At 40.7% G+C, this 16,602-nt stretch overlaps 1 protein-coding gene across 3 annotated transcripts in view; it reads left to right on the top strand.

Annotated features, from left to right (window-relative positions):
* Window positions 1-16,602, top strand: part of tdrd3 (tudor domain containing 3) — a 98,504-nt gene that overhangs the window by 37,344 nt on the left and 44,558 nt on the right. For all 3 annotated transcript variants that reach the window (XR_010018676.1, XM_063053765.1, XM_063053766.1), the window contains exons 6-7: window positions 407-478; window positions 1,078-1,224. Coding sequence is in view for 2 of the 3 variants with exons in the window: in XM_063053765.1 (XP_062909835.1) it covers window positions 407-478; window positions 1,078-1,224 (219 nt within the window). In the remaining variant the exon portion in view is untranslated. The remainder of the gene's footprint in view (window positions 1-406; window positions 479-1,077; window positions 1,225-16,602) is intronic.

A 16,602-nucleotide genomic window follows, 5' to 3' on the forward strand; every position in this document is an offset into this window, starting at 1 on the left:
CTGAAGAATTAACAAAGTAACATTTGAGTAAAAATTTACTGGATCCTAGTTTGTGCCATGCTTCTCATATGGATCTTGTCATTCTCAGCATTAAGCTTAAGGAGTTGATTGTAGCTGTCAATAGTTTGTCACACGAAAATGTAAAAGCATTCTCACTTGCCATGTGTACTCAAATCAATTAAAATAGTTTTCCAATGCTTCAGCATTTTAAACACTGCAAATTAACAAGCTGTAACTTTGCTTTCAGTTTTATATTTAGAAATCTTTTAATTCTCTGTTCAGTCTGTTTTTTTTTACCTTTTTTCTCAAATTTTGAATTTAATTTGTCAAAAGAAAATTAGCTATAACTTTGTTTTCATTATTAATTTGAAGAGCAAGGATAATCTTGTTTTTTTTTTCCACCTAGAGTTTAGCAAAATACAATAGAAGTAATATTGGAGCTGAAGGCGGACCGCCTCCTTTCGTCCCATTTGGACAGGTATGACTAAATTATGCCTTATTTTTCAATTGATCATTTTTGCAAGCAAAGTGCTCGTATTTATATAGTATCTTGTAAATAAAACTATTCTTCATAACAAATTTTGGCAGATATATAATTTTGTGTTTTGCAAATTCTGGTCAATTTGTTTTAGTGATGGTTGTTGAGTTGGTGATTACTCGTGATAAACAGTCTTTTCGACTTGTTTGCTTCTAACAACTACTTTACAAAGTCTGACTTTTTGAGGTGAAACAATGCTCTAGTTGTACTTGAAACTCTGATTCGTTGCTCATTATGCAGATTGCTAAATGTTAACTGATCAAAAGATCAAATATAAATGACACACTCTTCAGTGCATCTGCAAATACTGCATGACCCCAAGCTTTTGATTGCGGTTCCCCATCGTTGTGTGGGGATTATATGGAAACGTGACATTTTGTATCCCATTTTCAATAATCGTCCGTTTGAAATGTTCGTTTGGAAATGGGTCTGATCGATTCATTATTTGTTTTATTTTGAAAAATTGATCGTATTAATTTTATATCAGTAAGTAGTCTGTTGATTAAGATGTAATCTTGCATTGTTTCTTTTTCTTACAGAAATGCATGTCTCGTGATCAAGTTGATAGCAGAGATCTTGATAAAAGGAAAACTCTGCAGGTTGCTAGTACAAATAAAACTGGGGGTGGCGATGAATTTGAAAAGCAAAGGACTGCTGCTATTGCAGAGATTAGCAAGAATAAAGAGGTACTATGTAAAACTCTTGACAGATAATATTCTGTGGCTTGTTAAAATATTTATAATTTCAGGTGGAAGGGCTTCAAAAATAATTGTAAAGATGCCTTTTCAGATTCCCTGTTCCTCTCATGAGCAAGCTTAGCTTTGTGCGAGACTATCTGAGAAGATATCTAAAATAGAGCAATAGGATATAAATTGAAGATCACAGCACTTAATTTGGGGAACTGAGCTTGATTTTGAGCAGACTGAAATTACTCTAGAGAGGTATTGAGATGTCCTCCTCATGGTTTTTCAGCACATCCATTCAGTTTCCTCGTCAGGTCAAATGGTATTTAGTCCAATTCGGTTATGTATGCGGAGTACTTGACAGCCTATTTTATTCCTTGTCCTGTTTGAGATTTTACATCCAGAGTTTCTAGTTGTTTCCAACATTTTTCAATTAGCTACTCAGTCCACTTATCCCATCTCTTTCTGTAGCTTATCGATCGCTGATCTGGCCTTGCTTTTGACCCAGTGCCTTCACCAGAGTTCTGTTGATCCATGTTCATGGTCCTCTGTGGACATATACTTTGGCTTCTATCTCCTCTTCCTCTTCCTCACTCCCATAGATATTGGAAACAAAAGTGGATGAACCAGACAGTTGTTTTGATTATCTGTTGGTTCCTTGAGGATTCCACTGTTAGATCAGATTGGGTACTCAGTTGAATGCCAAATAGTGATTTGTTTGTGGCTGCAAAGGGTTATTATGAGTAAATCTACCTGAGTCATTGTTGATACCTGCAGTATTGTAGCCTCTGCTTGTAAATTTCAGCACTGAATCAGCTTCTTTTGACCCAGTGATAGGAAATGAGTGAAGAAGGAAAGCAGAAGAGAATATGGAGAGGTCGATAGCAATGAAACGCAGATGAATGTGGTAAGAGGAGGTCAAGAATGATGTACTAGATGCCTTGTGATGACTGGATGAGAGAAAAATGACATTAAGATACAGTAGAAGAATGATGGAATGAAGGCAGAATTACTGACAAACATGGGTGCAGTTGGGAGAGATGTCCGTATTTGCTTATACGTACTGATACCTTACAGTGGATCAGGAGCTGAAAGTTGTTAGGGGCTCAAACCAGAGTTTTGAAGGCGAAGTGCCGATTAATTATTTCTATTCCAGCCAGTGTGTCCAGTCATGTTAAACTAGTTATGAACAATTTCCACCCTGCCCTCAATTTTACTTGGTCTATTTCTGACACCTCCCTCCCCTTTCTCAATCTATCTGTCTCTATCTCTGGAGTAAGCTTATGTACTGATGTCTATTATAAACCCACGGGCTCTCGCAGCTACTTGGACTATACCTCTACCCACTCTGTTACTTGTCAAAACACCATCCCCTTCTCTTAACTCCTCCAGGATGAGGTTTTTCATTCCAGAATGAAGGAAGTCTCCTTTTTCAAAGAAAGGGGCTTCCCTTCCTCCACCATTAACGCTGCTCTCAACTGCATCTCTTCCATTTCACGCACGTTTGCTCTTATCCCATCCTCCTGCCACCCTACCAGGGATCGGGTTCCTCTTGTCTTCCTTTTCCTCCCCACCAGCTCTGCATCCAGTACATACTGTAAATTCTGGTGTATAAGCCGATAATTTGGCCCTAAATTTTGGTCCTAAAAACGGGGTCGGCTTATACAGAGGGTGCCATCTTTGGAAAAATGAATATATGGAAAACGGGTGGTATTTATAACCATATAACAATTACAGCACGGAAACAGGCCATCTCAGTCCTTCATTTATTGGCTGTTTTTGAGTCAAATACAAAAGAAACTACAAACGCTTATGAAATCTACGCAAATGAAAAGATCTACAAAACACATACTGTTTCTCAATTTACTTGTACACACTGTTGTTGTCAAACGTTCAGAACTTGAAACTCTCACACTCTTCATTACCTGACTCTCCGAAAATCGCATCCCATTCTTCAGCAGTCACCATATCATCGTAAGGATTGTCAGTTTCTGCTTCGACATTGTCATTTGCAGCTTTACTGGTTGCCAAATCTTCGTTGTCTTCTTCCCAAAGCAAATGATCTTCAGTGCCATCCAAAGCATTGCTGATGCTGCACTTCTTGAAGGCCTTCACAATGCACTCGGCCTTCATTTCCTCCCACAATTGCACTACCCCCTCGCAAACTGTAGCGAGAGATATGGCCCTCATATTTCCCGCTGGAGTGAATGACTGATTTCCAGACATCGTCCATTGGTTCCATTGTCGACGCATGAATACATCCAGTGGCTGGAGCACAGACGTCAAACCACCGGGGATGATTGCAATGTCCGTATTTTCAGCTTTCAATGCTGCTTTTGTCTCACCTGACAAGTGCGCTTTGAACATGTCCCCATCAGGTAGCGACTTTTCCTTCTTGAAACCTTCGGGACATCGACGCCGCATCTCTCTAATCCACTTCAAGCAACCTGCTTTGTCCATCCAGCCGCGTTCTTGAACGTAAACAACAACACCCCGTGGGAATTTTTCTTCCTTTGGGAATGTATTCCTCTTAAAAATCACCATCGGTGGTAGTTTGGTCCCATCAGCCATACACATTAACACGACAGTTAAAATGTTGTTTCTCGTGTCCAGATGTTTTGACAAGGACTGTTTTCTCCTCATTCTGATTGACAGTGTGGTTGCCAGTAAAATCAAAGAACATTGGCCTCTCGTCCATGTTACCAATCAGTGACAGCGGGTAAGAATGTGCCTTTTGATGCTTGATTACAAACAATTGGAAGGCTGTAATCTTATTCTCAAGGTCGCTGGGCAACTTCTGAGCAATCTTTGTTTTTTGTCTCAACGCAAGATCATGTCTATTTGTCAATCGGGTTCACCAACTTCGCATAGCTTTGAAATTTTCGCTGACCTCATGGTGTTTTTTGACCCATTTCAATGCTTGAACTCAAATCATTTCTCTGGTAACAATGTATCCAGGCGATCGCTGGTGATTCACCCACTCTAAAACTTTTTCTTCCAGTTCTGGCCACTGGCATGTTTTCTTGCGGTTTGCACATTTTGTCTTTGTCATTTCCCTCAGCGTGTCCTCTGCCTTTCTCCACTCTCTCACTTGTTTCTCGCTTACACTAAACTTCTCAGCAGCTGCAGAATTATTCATTCCTTTTGCAAAATCAACAACTTTCAGCTTGAAGCCAGCATCATATCGCATTCGTTTTAATCTTTTGTACGTGGTGGTCGCAAACTCAATACTGAGTACACGTACTAATCCCGCCACCCTGTGTTATGTTTTAACAGGATTACGATGGGCGCTAAATGGTTTCATGGGGGTACATTTCAGAGGATTCTTTACCATTGGGAACCTAATCCAAAACTTCCCTCCCTGATTTATTTATTAAGAATTCGCTTATAATGCTCTACCATATGTAGACCTATTTTCTTAGCAGGTACTGGTTCACAAAATTTCCAGGTTCCGGATCTTGCAAAGCTGAGTACTGGTATGTGAGATCTTGTGATCTTTTCAGGTTAAATCAAAAACCTCTACAAAAGGGGTCGGCTTATACAAAGATAACATGAAAAAGTCACTTTTTTAATCTTGAAAATGGGGTTGGCTTATACATTGGAATTTATGGTAATTCTCTGGAACTTGTCCTTGCAAGTGGAACAAGTGCTACACCTGCCCCTACACCACCTCCCTCATTACCATTCAGGGCCCCAAGCTGTCCTTTGAGGTGAGGCGACACTTCATCTATGAGTCTGCTGGGGTCATATACTGTGTCCAGTGCTCCTGGTGTGGACTCTTGGAAAAATGATGAGACCTGCTGTAGATTGGGGACCACTTCACCGAGCACCTACGCTCCGTCCAGCAGAAGAAGTGGGATCTTCTTTCCATCCATTTTAATTTCACGTCCTTCCTTTTTCCAATATTTTTATTAAATTTCATATACACAAATACAGAATTCATAAGGATACTTATTATAAATCAAAATAAGGTAGCACAAAATGCACTATATTCAAATCACACTGATACAATCACGTTCACCAGCAACTTTGATGTATGTTATTTGATAGGTTATATTTCACTGAGAGCTGCTCAAAAGAAGAAAGGATCCCTCCAACAAAAAGATCCTGAAATTGTTTAATGCCTAATCTATCCCATTCTCTAAAAAACAGGTGGTCATAGATGGTTTAAAAAAAATTAGAAGAAATAGGATTAGAAAGGAAAAACCCCAGTAAACGGAAATGTTTTCTAAACTGTAGCCAGATCCTCAAAGTGTGTTTAACCACCAAACTGTCAGTTAATTTACTTAAAGAGAAAGGAAGAGAAGATCCAAGAAGAGAAATAATAGAAAATTTCATAAGAGTTGGCTTCCAAAAAGACCCATATTGGACAATCCTCAAGATTAATATAATATAACCAGATGTTAATATGTTAATTGCCCAATAATATAACTTAAAATTGGGTAGAGCAAGGCTTCCATTCTTTTTAATTTTTTGAAGGTGGGCTTTATTTAATTGGGGTTTTCTGTTCTTCCATATTTCGGAAGAAAGAATCGAATCTAAAGAATCAAATAAAGACAAATAAAAACAGGTACATAAACAGGAAAAAGGTATACAGGTGTCCCCGGCTTTTCGAACGTTCGCTTTACAAAACCTCACTGTTACGAAAGACCGACATTAGTACCCTGTTTTCGCTTTCAGGAGGTGTTTTCACTGTTACGAAGAAAATCAGCCGCTCTGCCCCGGATTCGGGACGGCATTGCTTAAGCACGTTGCATTGAGCAGCCGTTAGCAAGATGAGTTCTAAGGTGTCGGAAAAGCCTGACAGAGTAAGAGTGTTACCCTTAGCGTAAAACTAGACTTAATTAAGCGTTTCGATCGTGGTGAACGAAGCAAGGACAAAAGTGAGTTTGGCTTGTGGAAACTGACAATGATGATGTTGAAGAGGTTTTGGCATCCCATGACCAAGAACTGATAGATGAAGAGGAATTGGAAGAGGAAAGGATAACAATCGAAACCGAATGCAGTAGCGAAATGAATGTGAAGCAACTGCGTGAGATTTTCGCTGCGATGATAAAGTACGACTTTAATTTTGAAAGGGTACGTAGGTTTAGGGGATATTTGCAGGATGGTTTGAATGCTTACAAAGAACTGTATGATAGAAAAATGCACGAGGCTCAGCGGTCAAGCCTTCCACATCAGCCACAGCAGACGACGAACCTCGACCTTCGACATCGAGGCAGGCAGTTATTGGAGTATTTGAGCTGCCTGCCCTGATTGACGATGAGATGACACCCCCGTGTCCCACCACCCCAACCCCCGAGCCCCGGACAGATACTGTACCGATTCGCGGAGAATGCAGCAGTAGCCGGGAGACGCACAGCTCATCTTTAAGAGAAAAGCCGAAATAAACATGCTAATTAATTAGGTGCCGCCGACACATAATTGTCGGCCCAGATCAGAGGCGATGCAATCGGCAATGATCTGTGCCAACAATTACGTGCCAGGCAGCACCTAATTAATTAGCATGTTTATTTCGGCTTTTTTCTTAAAGGTATGCTGTGTGCCTCCCGGCTACTGCTGTGTTCTTTGCGGCAATGTATCGGGTCAGCGGCCTGGAGGGTGAGGGCCACTGCACCACACAGCCTGCGATGACTCAGTCTAACACACCATCATCTGTGTGCTTGGCACTGTTTTCCCAATTCTGGTAAGTGATACTACACTGTACATACATTATTTCTATTTTATATAGGCTGTGTATTTTTACGTGTTATTTGGTAGATTTGGCAGCCTCATAGGTTACTGGAGAGTGCGTTTATGCCAACAGCCCTTGCGTGAGATTTTTTGCCGAGTGCACTTGGGTGAGGTTTTCGCTACGGAGATATGTGCAGGCAATCGTAGAGAAGTATTTCTACTTTATATAGGCTGTGTATTTATCATATCATTCCTGCTTTTACTATATGTTACCGTTATTTTAGGTCTTATTTGTTACTTGGCATGATTTGGTAGGTTATTTTTGGGTCTGCGAATGCTCACAAAATGTTCCCATATAAATAAATGGTAATTGCTTCTTCGCTTTACGACATTTCAGCTTACGAACCATTTCATAGGAACGCTCTACCTTCGGATGGCGGGGAAACCTGTATAAATTTAGGTAAAATATTCATCTTATTAGAATTAATTCAACCAATCAATGATAAAGAGAGAGGCGACCAATTAGAAAGTGCCTTTTTCATATAATTCATTGTTAGAAAATTTTCTTTGAATAGATCCTCATAATTCATGGTGATTGTTACACCCAAATATGTAAATTGTTATCTTACAATTTTAAAAGGAATGTATCAAATTATTTAAAGGAAACAATTCATGCTTATGTAAATTCAATTTGTATCCTGAAAACTGACTAAAATTAGTCAGTAAAAGAAACATAGAGGGTAAAGAAGTTGTAACATTAAATATAAAATGCAACAGGTCATTAGCATTAAGTGAGACTTTATGAATAGTACCTTTCCTTAAGATACCGGTGATATCTTTAGACTCTTGAAAGGCAATTGCTAAAGGTTCTGATACCAAATCAAAAAGCAAAGGGCTCAGCGGACATCCTTGTCTGGTTCCACGTTGGAGTTTAATTGGTTTAGAATTCTGAAAAGTAGTAAGGACCCGAGCGGAGGAAGATAAGTAAAGTAATTTAATCCAAAGAATAAAATTGGGCCCAGAATTAAAATTTTCTAAAGTTTTAAATAGGTAATTCCATTCAGCTCGGTCAAAAACCTTCTCCGCATCCAGAGAAATCGCACATTCCGATATTTCCTTGGATGGAAAATGAATAACATTTAACAATTGCCGTATATTAAAGTAGGAATACAGGTTTCCCCCGCCATCCGAAGGTAGAGCGTTCTTATGAAACGGTTCGTAAGCCGGAATATCGTAAAGCGAAGAAGCAATTACCATTAATTTATTTGGGAAAAATTTGTGAGTGTTCGCAGACCGAAAAATAACCTACCAAATCATGCCAAATAACACATAAAACCTAAATTAACATAACATATAGTAAAAGCAGGAATGACATGGTGAATACACAGCCTATATAAAGTAGAAATACTTTTCCACAATCATTGCCGCACTGTTCTCTGTAGCGAAAATCTCACGCAAGCGCTCTTGGCAGAAACACAGCGCAAGCGCTGTCGGCAAAAACACGGCGCAAGCGCTCTCCAGTAACCTTTAAGCTATGAAGCTGCCAAATCATACCAAATAACACCTAAAAATACACAGCCTGTATAAAGTAGAAATAATGTATGTACAGTGTAGTATCACTTACGGGCCTCGCGCATTTTTAGATCATACAGTTCTTTGTAAGGACTCAACCATCCTGCAAATATGCCCTAAACCGATGTACCCTTTCAAAATTAAAGTCGTACTTTATCAATGCAGTGAAAATCTCACGCAGTTGCTTCACATTCAGTTCCTGGACGACTTCACTTTCGGTCGGTTCGCTACTACAGGGGTCCCCAACCTTTTTTGCACTGTGGACCGGTTTAATATTGACAATATTCTTGCGGATTGGGGTGGAGGGTTGGGTGGGGGTGGGGATAGGGTTGCCAACGGACAAGAGTAGCAGTCAAATGCGTTGTGTTTACCCAGAGAAAGACTACAATGACCATGAAGCCTTGCGTGGGCACCAGAGCGCATGCGTCACCTGCGCATGCGTGTACCTGCTGATTTTTTTTCCTGCAAGTCGTTTTTGGCGATTCTGTTCGGGGGGGGGGGGCGGTGTTAATCACGACCGGAATATAGGTGATAAGTGGCTAATACACTCAATTTCGTTTCTTAAAGGGTTTATCTAACGAATTTAGTATTAAACACACAGCGCATATTTTCCTCGCATGAATATAGTGATGAGTGAATTATCAGGGGAGCTTGAAGTAAATGTTGAACGAACTTCCAGTAGAAGTGGTAGAGGCAGGTTTGATATTATCATTTAAAGAAAAATTGGATAGGTATATGGACAGGAAAGGAATGGAGGGTTTTTGGCTGAGTGCTGGTCGCTGGGACTAGGTGAGAGTAGCGTTCGGCATGGACTAGAAGGGCCGAGATGGCCTGTTTCCGTGCTGTAATTGCTATATGGTGATATAAGTACATCAATAGCATCATAATATTTTAAGTAACATTTGGATATTAAACACACAGCACATATTTTCCCCGTATGAACATACAAAATTGCAACACACCATATTGCTGAATCAGTCGGAGCCCTGGGCTTGTTTCCCTGCAACACGACGGTCCCATCGAAGGGTGATGGGAGACAGCGATATTCGAAGGGGGTTCCTTATGTCCAGTCTATTCCGCAGTTTAGTTTTCGTTGCATTCATTGCAGAAAACTCTTCCGCAGAGATATGTTGGAAATGAAAGCAACATTTTCAGTGCTTTCGTGGCTGTCTGAGGACATTTAGCCTTGACTTTGATCCAGAATGCCGGCAGAGATGTTATGTCAAATATACTTTTCAGCCCGCCATCTTTTGCAAGCTCGAGGAGTTGATCTTCCTGTGCTGACATGGACGTCGCGTGGGTAATGACCTTGCGTGCATAATGGCTCATCAGTGGGCGTGACAGGGAATGAGGAAAGGTGCAGCTGATTCATATTGCCAAATCATATCGTTTCCTTGCGGCCCAGTAGCGCATGCTTTGCGGCCCGGTACCGGTCCGCGGCCCGGGGGTTGGGGACCGCTGCGCTACTGCATTCAGTTTCGATTGATATCCTTTCCTCTTCCAATTGCATCAGCTCTTCATCTATCAGTTCTTGGTCATGGGATGCCAAAACCTCTTCAATATCATCTTCGTCAACTTCCACAAGCCAAACTCACTTTGTCCTTACTTCGTTCACCATGATCGAAATGCTTAATTATGTCTAGTTTTATGCTAAGTGTAACACCCTTACGAGCTCTTTTAGGCTTTTCCGATACCTTAGAACTCATCTTGCTAACAGATGCTCACAGGCACGTGTTTAAGCAATGCCGGCTAGAATGCAGGGGAGGAGCGGCTGCTCGGGGCGCGCGCTGCTTTTTTTTTGCGTGCTGCCTTTTTTCGTAACAGTGAAAACACCTTCTGTTAGCGAAAACAGGTAACTAATGTAGACCTTTCGTAACAGTGAGGTTTCGTAAAGCGAACGTTCGAAAAGTGGGGGGCACCTGTATCGATTTTTAATAAATCCTCTCTGATCATCAGATATTATAGAAGGTAAAATATTCTCGAGTCTGTGGGCTAAAACTTTAGATAGGATCCTAGCATCAACATTGAGTAAAGAGATTGGTCTATATGAAGAGCATTCAGTGGGATTCTTATTTTTAAGAATAAGTGAGATGGAAGCTTCATAAAAAGACTATGGCAACCTACTCATCTTGAAGGAATCAGTAAAGATAGAACATAAGTAAGGTATAAGCAATTGTGAAAAAGCCTTATAAAAATTCTCCAGAGAATCTGTCAGGTCCTGGAGATTTCCCAGAATGCAATGAACATATAGCCTCAGTGATTTCCTCCTGAGAAATAGGTTGATCCAACTGCTTTGGATTATCAACCAAAAGTCCAGGAAGATTTAATTGGTCTAAAAATTGTTCATTGCAGTATTATCTTTAACAGAATCAAAACTATACAGTTTAGAATAAAATTCTCTAAAAGTGTCATTTATTTCAAAATGGTCAGTTGTCAAATCACCATCGGTTTTGTGAATTTCTTTAATTTGTTGTTTAGCTGTAAAGGTCTTCAATTGATTAGCCAATAGTTTACCAGTTTTTTTTTCTCCATGTATATAGAATTGGTTTCTATCTTTTAAAAGTTGGTTTTCAATTGGATACGTTATAAGATAATATTTATCTTTAATTTCAATACATCTTTTGTATAATTTGGGTCTGGTGCCAAAGCATATTTCTGGTCGAATTGTTTTAATTGATAAACTGTCAGTTCTCTCTCTATTAGCTGTTTTCTTACTATATCCTGATATAGGAATGATGGACATGAGAGAAGAATGAATACTTCCTTTCTGCTAGGTAGAAAAAATGCCAGACATCAACAATATCACATTTCGTTAAAAAGGATTGAATAAATAAAGCTGATTTATTAGGTGTGGCTGATTTAAGAGAAGAACGATCTACTACTGGGTCAAGATAACAATTAAAATCTTCTCCCATCACTAAAGAATAAAAACTCAAATCTGGCAGGAATGAAAAGAAACGCTCAGAAAATTCTGGGTCCTCCACATTGGGGACGTACACATTAGCAAATACAATTAATTTATTCCCTGACTCTATGACAAATCGCCCATTAGGGTCAGAGGCAACTTTATGTTGAACAAAAGAAATTGTATTGTCTATAAAAATCGAGACCCCTCGAAATTTGCTCTGAATGAAGAATGAAATTGTAAATCCTTCCACCAATTTAAAATGGCAAGCGCTGTCACAATTACGTACATGCATTTTTGTAGAAAAATAATGGGGGCCCTTAACTTTTTAATATAAGCAAAAATCTTATTCCTTTTCACAGGATAATTTAACCCTTTCACATTAAAACTGAATAAGTTAATATTTTGATCCATTTTAAATGCTAATTAACAGAAAAGTTAAAAGATCTGACCATAAATTATTTGAACCAGAGAACGAACCATAAAATAGGGTACTCAAACAGAAAATTTGGATGGTAGCCGAACCCAGCTTCCAGAGAAAAAAGAAAAGGGACCCCAACCCCCTTCCCTCCCAAAGCCAAAAAGCCGACCAAAGGACAGTCAGCATACTAAACCCTCAAGACAACCCTCCCAAAGAAATCCTGCTGGTAAAACTCCAATCATTCAAGGTTATTATGTTCCGACCAAGACAAAACGGACAAAAAAAGACTTAGATCAGAAATCCAAAACATAAGAGGCCGAATCTGGAGTATTGTGTTCAGTTTTGGTCACCAAATTACAGGAAGGATATTAATAAGGTTGAAAGAGTGCAGAGAAGGTTTACAAGGATGTTGCTGGGACTTGAGAAACTCAGTTACAGAGAAAGGTTGAATAGGTTAGGACTTTATTCCCTGGAGCGTAGAAGAATGAGGGGAAATTTGATAGAGGTATATTAAAATTATGATGGGTATAGATAGTGAATGCAAGCAGGCTTTTTCCACTGAGGCAAGGGGAGGAAAAAACCAGAGGACATGGGTTAAGGGTGAAGGGGGAAAAGTTTACAGGGAACATTGGGGGGTGGGGGCTTCTTCACACACACAGTGGTGGGAGTGTGGAATGAGCTGCCAGACAAGGTGGTAAATGCGTGTTCTTTTTTAACATTTAAGAATAAATTGGACAGATAGGTAGATGGTAGGTGTATGGAGGGATATGGTCCGTGTGCAGGTCAGTGGGACTAGGCAGAAAATGGTTCGGCACAGTCAAGAAGGGCCAAAAGGCCTGTTCCTGGGCTGTAGTTTTCTATGGTTTCTAAGGTTCATTTTAACAATTTCAGAAAAATATATAGAAAAGCCTAAAAAAAATCAAAGAAAATATCAAAAAACAAGATATATAAACGGTCAAAACATAAGTTTATTAAAATCTTATTCTATCCAGCATTAAAAAGATAATTGCTCTTGTAAGAGATATAACGCAATTAATCTTCTACTTTCAAAAACTTCTGTGTGTGTTCAACCAATCCCAGCCATTTCTGCACGGCATTTTTCTGAACGATTCTAAGACGTGTGGGGAAGCAAAGGGAGGGCTTAAACCCTTTGTTATAAAGCAGCAACATGACCTCTTTATATTTAACACGTTCAGCCATAGCCTCTGGTGTATAATCTTCCACGAATCTGATCATCTTCCCGTTGTAATGGATCATTCCTACTCGACGGGTATGATGGATTAAAAGCTCCTTAGTATGAAGTTCATGAAAACATAAAGCAACCGAGCTGGGTTGCTCCCCCGACGTTGGTTTGGGGGCCAGTGACCAGTGGACGCGGTCCAACTTAGGCACAGATGGCAATAAATCAGGGAATAGCTGCTTAAAACTTGCAGAGAGCTCTGTGAGGTGGGCACCTTCAATTGATTCTTTAAGACCCAGAATACGTAGATTTCACTTCCCATTCAATTTCAACATGTCAGTTCATGGCCGCTTCCACTGTCATGATGGAGCCACACTCAGGTTGCAGGAACAACACCTTGTATTCCGTCTGGGTAGCCTCCAACCTGATGGCATGAATATCAATTTTTCAAACTTCTGGTAATGCCACTGCCCCCCCTTAAGAATTTCCCTTTCCCTGTTTCCCCCTCTCAACTTCTCTCTGCCAGCCCATTGCTTCCTATGGTGTTCCTCCCCCCTTTCTTTCTTCAGTGGCCTTCTGTCCTTTCCTATTGGATTTCCCCTCTTCTCCAGCCATGTATCTCTTTCAGCAATCAACTTCCCAGCTCTTTACTTCATCCCTCCCCCTCCAAGTTTCACCAATCACCTTGTGTTTCTCTCTCCCCTCCTCCCACCTTTTAAATCTACTCACCTTTCTTTCTCCAGTCCTGTTGAAGTGTCTTGGCCCAAAATGTCAGCTGTACTCTTTTCCATAGATGTTGCCTGGTTCCTCCAGCATTTTGTGTATGTTGCTTGGATTTCTACTATGTGCAGATTTTCTCTTGTTTATGAACACTTTCTTTTCCCCCAACTGAAAGAGCCAGATTTGCAATTAATACCAGTTTCAAGGATCATTCAAGAAAAGTACACTTTTAAAGTGTACAAAAGCTGTACAATGAGATACAGGTTTCCCCCGCCATCCGAAGGTAGAGCGTTCCTGTGAAATGGTTCGTAAGCCGAAATGTCATAAAGTGAAGAAGCAGTTACCATTTATTTATATGGGAGAATTTTGTGAGTGTTCGCAGACCCAAAAATAACCTACCAAATCATGCCAAATAACACATAAAACCTAAAATAACAGTAACATATAGTAAAAGCAGGAATGATATGATAAATACACAGCCTAGATAAAGTAGAAGTACTTCTCTACAACGATTGCCTGCACAGATCTCCGTAGCAAAAATCTCACGCAAGAGCTCTTGGCAGAAAATCTCACGCAAGCACTGTTGGCATAAACGCGCTCTCCAGTAACCTTTAAACTATGAAGCTGCCAAATCTACCAAATAACACGTAAAAATGCACAGCCTATAGTAAAAATAACGTATGTACAGTGTAGTATCACTTACTGGAATTGGAGAAACAGCGCCAAGCACACTGATGATGGTCTGTTGGACTGAGTCATCGCAGGCTGGGTGGTGCAGTGGCCCCCACCCTCCGGGCCGCTGACCCAATACATTGCTGCGAAGAACGCAGCAGTAGCCGGGAGGCACACAGCACATCGTTAAGAAAAAAGCTGAAATAAACATGCTAATTAATTAGGTTGGCGCAGATCAGAGGCGATTGCCGATTGCATTGCCTCTGATCTGGGCCGATAATTATGTGCTAGGCGGCACCTAATTAACTAGCATGTTTGTTTCGGCTTTTTTCTTAAAGATGTGCTGTGTGCCTCCCAGCTACCGCAGCGTTCTTCACGAATCAGTACAGTATCTGTCCGGGGCCCGGGTGTTGGGGTGGTGGGACATGGGGGTGTCATCTCATTGTCGATCAGGGCAGGCAGCTCATCTTCTCCTATGGCTGCCCCCCTCGATGTCGAAGGTCGAGGTTTGTCATCTGCTGTGGCTGATGTGGAAGGCTTGCTTGACTGCTGAGCCTCGCTCATTTTTCTATCATACAGTTGTTTGTAAGCACTCAGACCATCCTGCAAATATCCCCTAAACCTACGTATCTTTTCAAAATTAAAGTTGTATTTTATCATTGCAGCGAAAATCTCACGCAGTTGCTTCATTTTCTGCATTCGGTTTCAATTGTTATCCTTTCCTCTTCCAATTGCATCAGCTCTTCATCTATCAGTTCTTGTTCATGGGATGCCAAAACCCTTCAACATCATCTTCGTCAGCTTCCACAAGCCAAACTCACTTTGTCCTTGCTTCAATCACCACGATCGAAACGCTTAATTATGTCTAGTTTTACGCTAAGTGTAACACCCTTACTCTTTTCAGGCTTTTCCGACACCTTAGAACTCATCTTGCTAACGGCTGCTCAATGCAACGTGTTTAAGCAGTGCCGTTCCGAATCCGGGGCAGAGCGGCTGCTCAGGGCGCGCGCTGCTTTTTATCGCGCGCTGATTTTCTTCGTAACAGTGAAAACACCTGAAAGCGAAAACAGGGTACTAATATAGGTCTTTCGTAACATTGAGGGTTCGAAAAGTGGGGGACACCTGTACTGTAATTGCTGGAAATCAGAATTCAGGCAGCATCTACAAAGGACAATGTAGATCATGATTTGTATCAGTAACCTTGCATAATAATTAATGAAAGGTCAAAACTGAACAACACTGCTGGAGTAATTCAACATATCAAGTAGCATCTGTGGTGGGGTAGGGTTGTCATTATTTCAGGTCAAGACCATTAGATCAGGATTGAGTTTAGAAAGGGAGGAGGGCTTGTAGAACGAGTAAAGGGGAGGGATGAAGTGGGCTGATAGGTGATGGAAGGATAAGAAAAGGTGAATAATGGTGGGTGGGATGAGAGAGGAAGGGTGGGATGGAGCTGGACACCAATGTCAAGTAGATGGGAGATATTACAGACAAGGTGGAGATGAGCTGCAAGGTGAAGGCACTGATACAAAGGCTAAAACTAGAAGCTGAGATGCATGAAAGTTGATAATGGGAATCACTAAGGGAGGGATGAAGGATGGATGGAACCAGATTTGGGGGAGAGGGTGGGGTGGGAAGGAATTTGATGGATGACATAAATGGGTAGAAGGTGAATGGAGAGTGGTTTGGAAATGGGTGATGGCTGTTGTGAACAGGAGTTTGGGAAAATGAACAAAAAAAGCGAGAAGTTGTTCTGGAGTTAGGGTGAGGATGGGCTGCACAGGAGGTAAATTACCTGAGAATGGAAGATGCAATGATCTGAACATGGATTGTGGACTTCACAGGCACAAAATAAGAGGTTTAATTTGCACTGGGCCTCACCTTGGCAGTGGAAAAAGCTGAGGATAGAGGTGTAAGTGTGGGAGGAGGAAGAGGAGTTGAAATGGCATGGAACAGGGAGCTCAGGACATCCACTGCAAATGGCACAGGTGTTCTGCAAATCATTTGTTTTTTCTATTCTTGGTCTTGCCAGTATAGAAGATACCACATGTGCAAGTTCATCAGTGCAAAATATTGACTTTTTCTCTCTTCACGGAAACTGCCTCAAGTTAATTTTTTAAATTTCAGATGTCCAATATGTACTTTTCAACATCTCCAATGTTCCTTATGTATATCTAAGTTGCTTTCCCTTTGGTTATTATTAGGAATAGTTCAGTGATAACTAAAAACCCATGAGAT

This window comes from Mobula hypostoma, chromosome 7, assembly GCF_963921235.1.
Source record: "Mobula hypostoma chromosome 7, sMobHyp1.1, whole genome shotgun sequence".
Lineage (NCBI taxonomy): Eukaryota > Metazoa > Chordata > Chondrichthyes > Myliobatiformes > Myliobatidae > Mobula > Mobula hypostoma.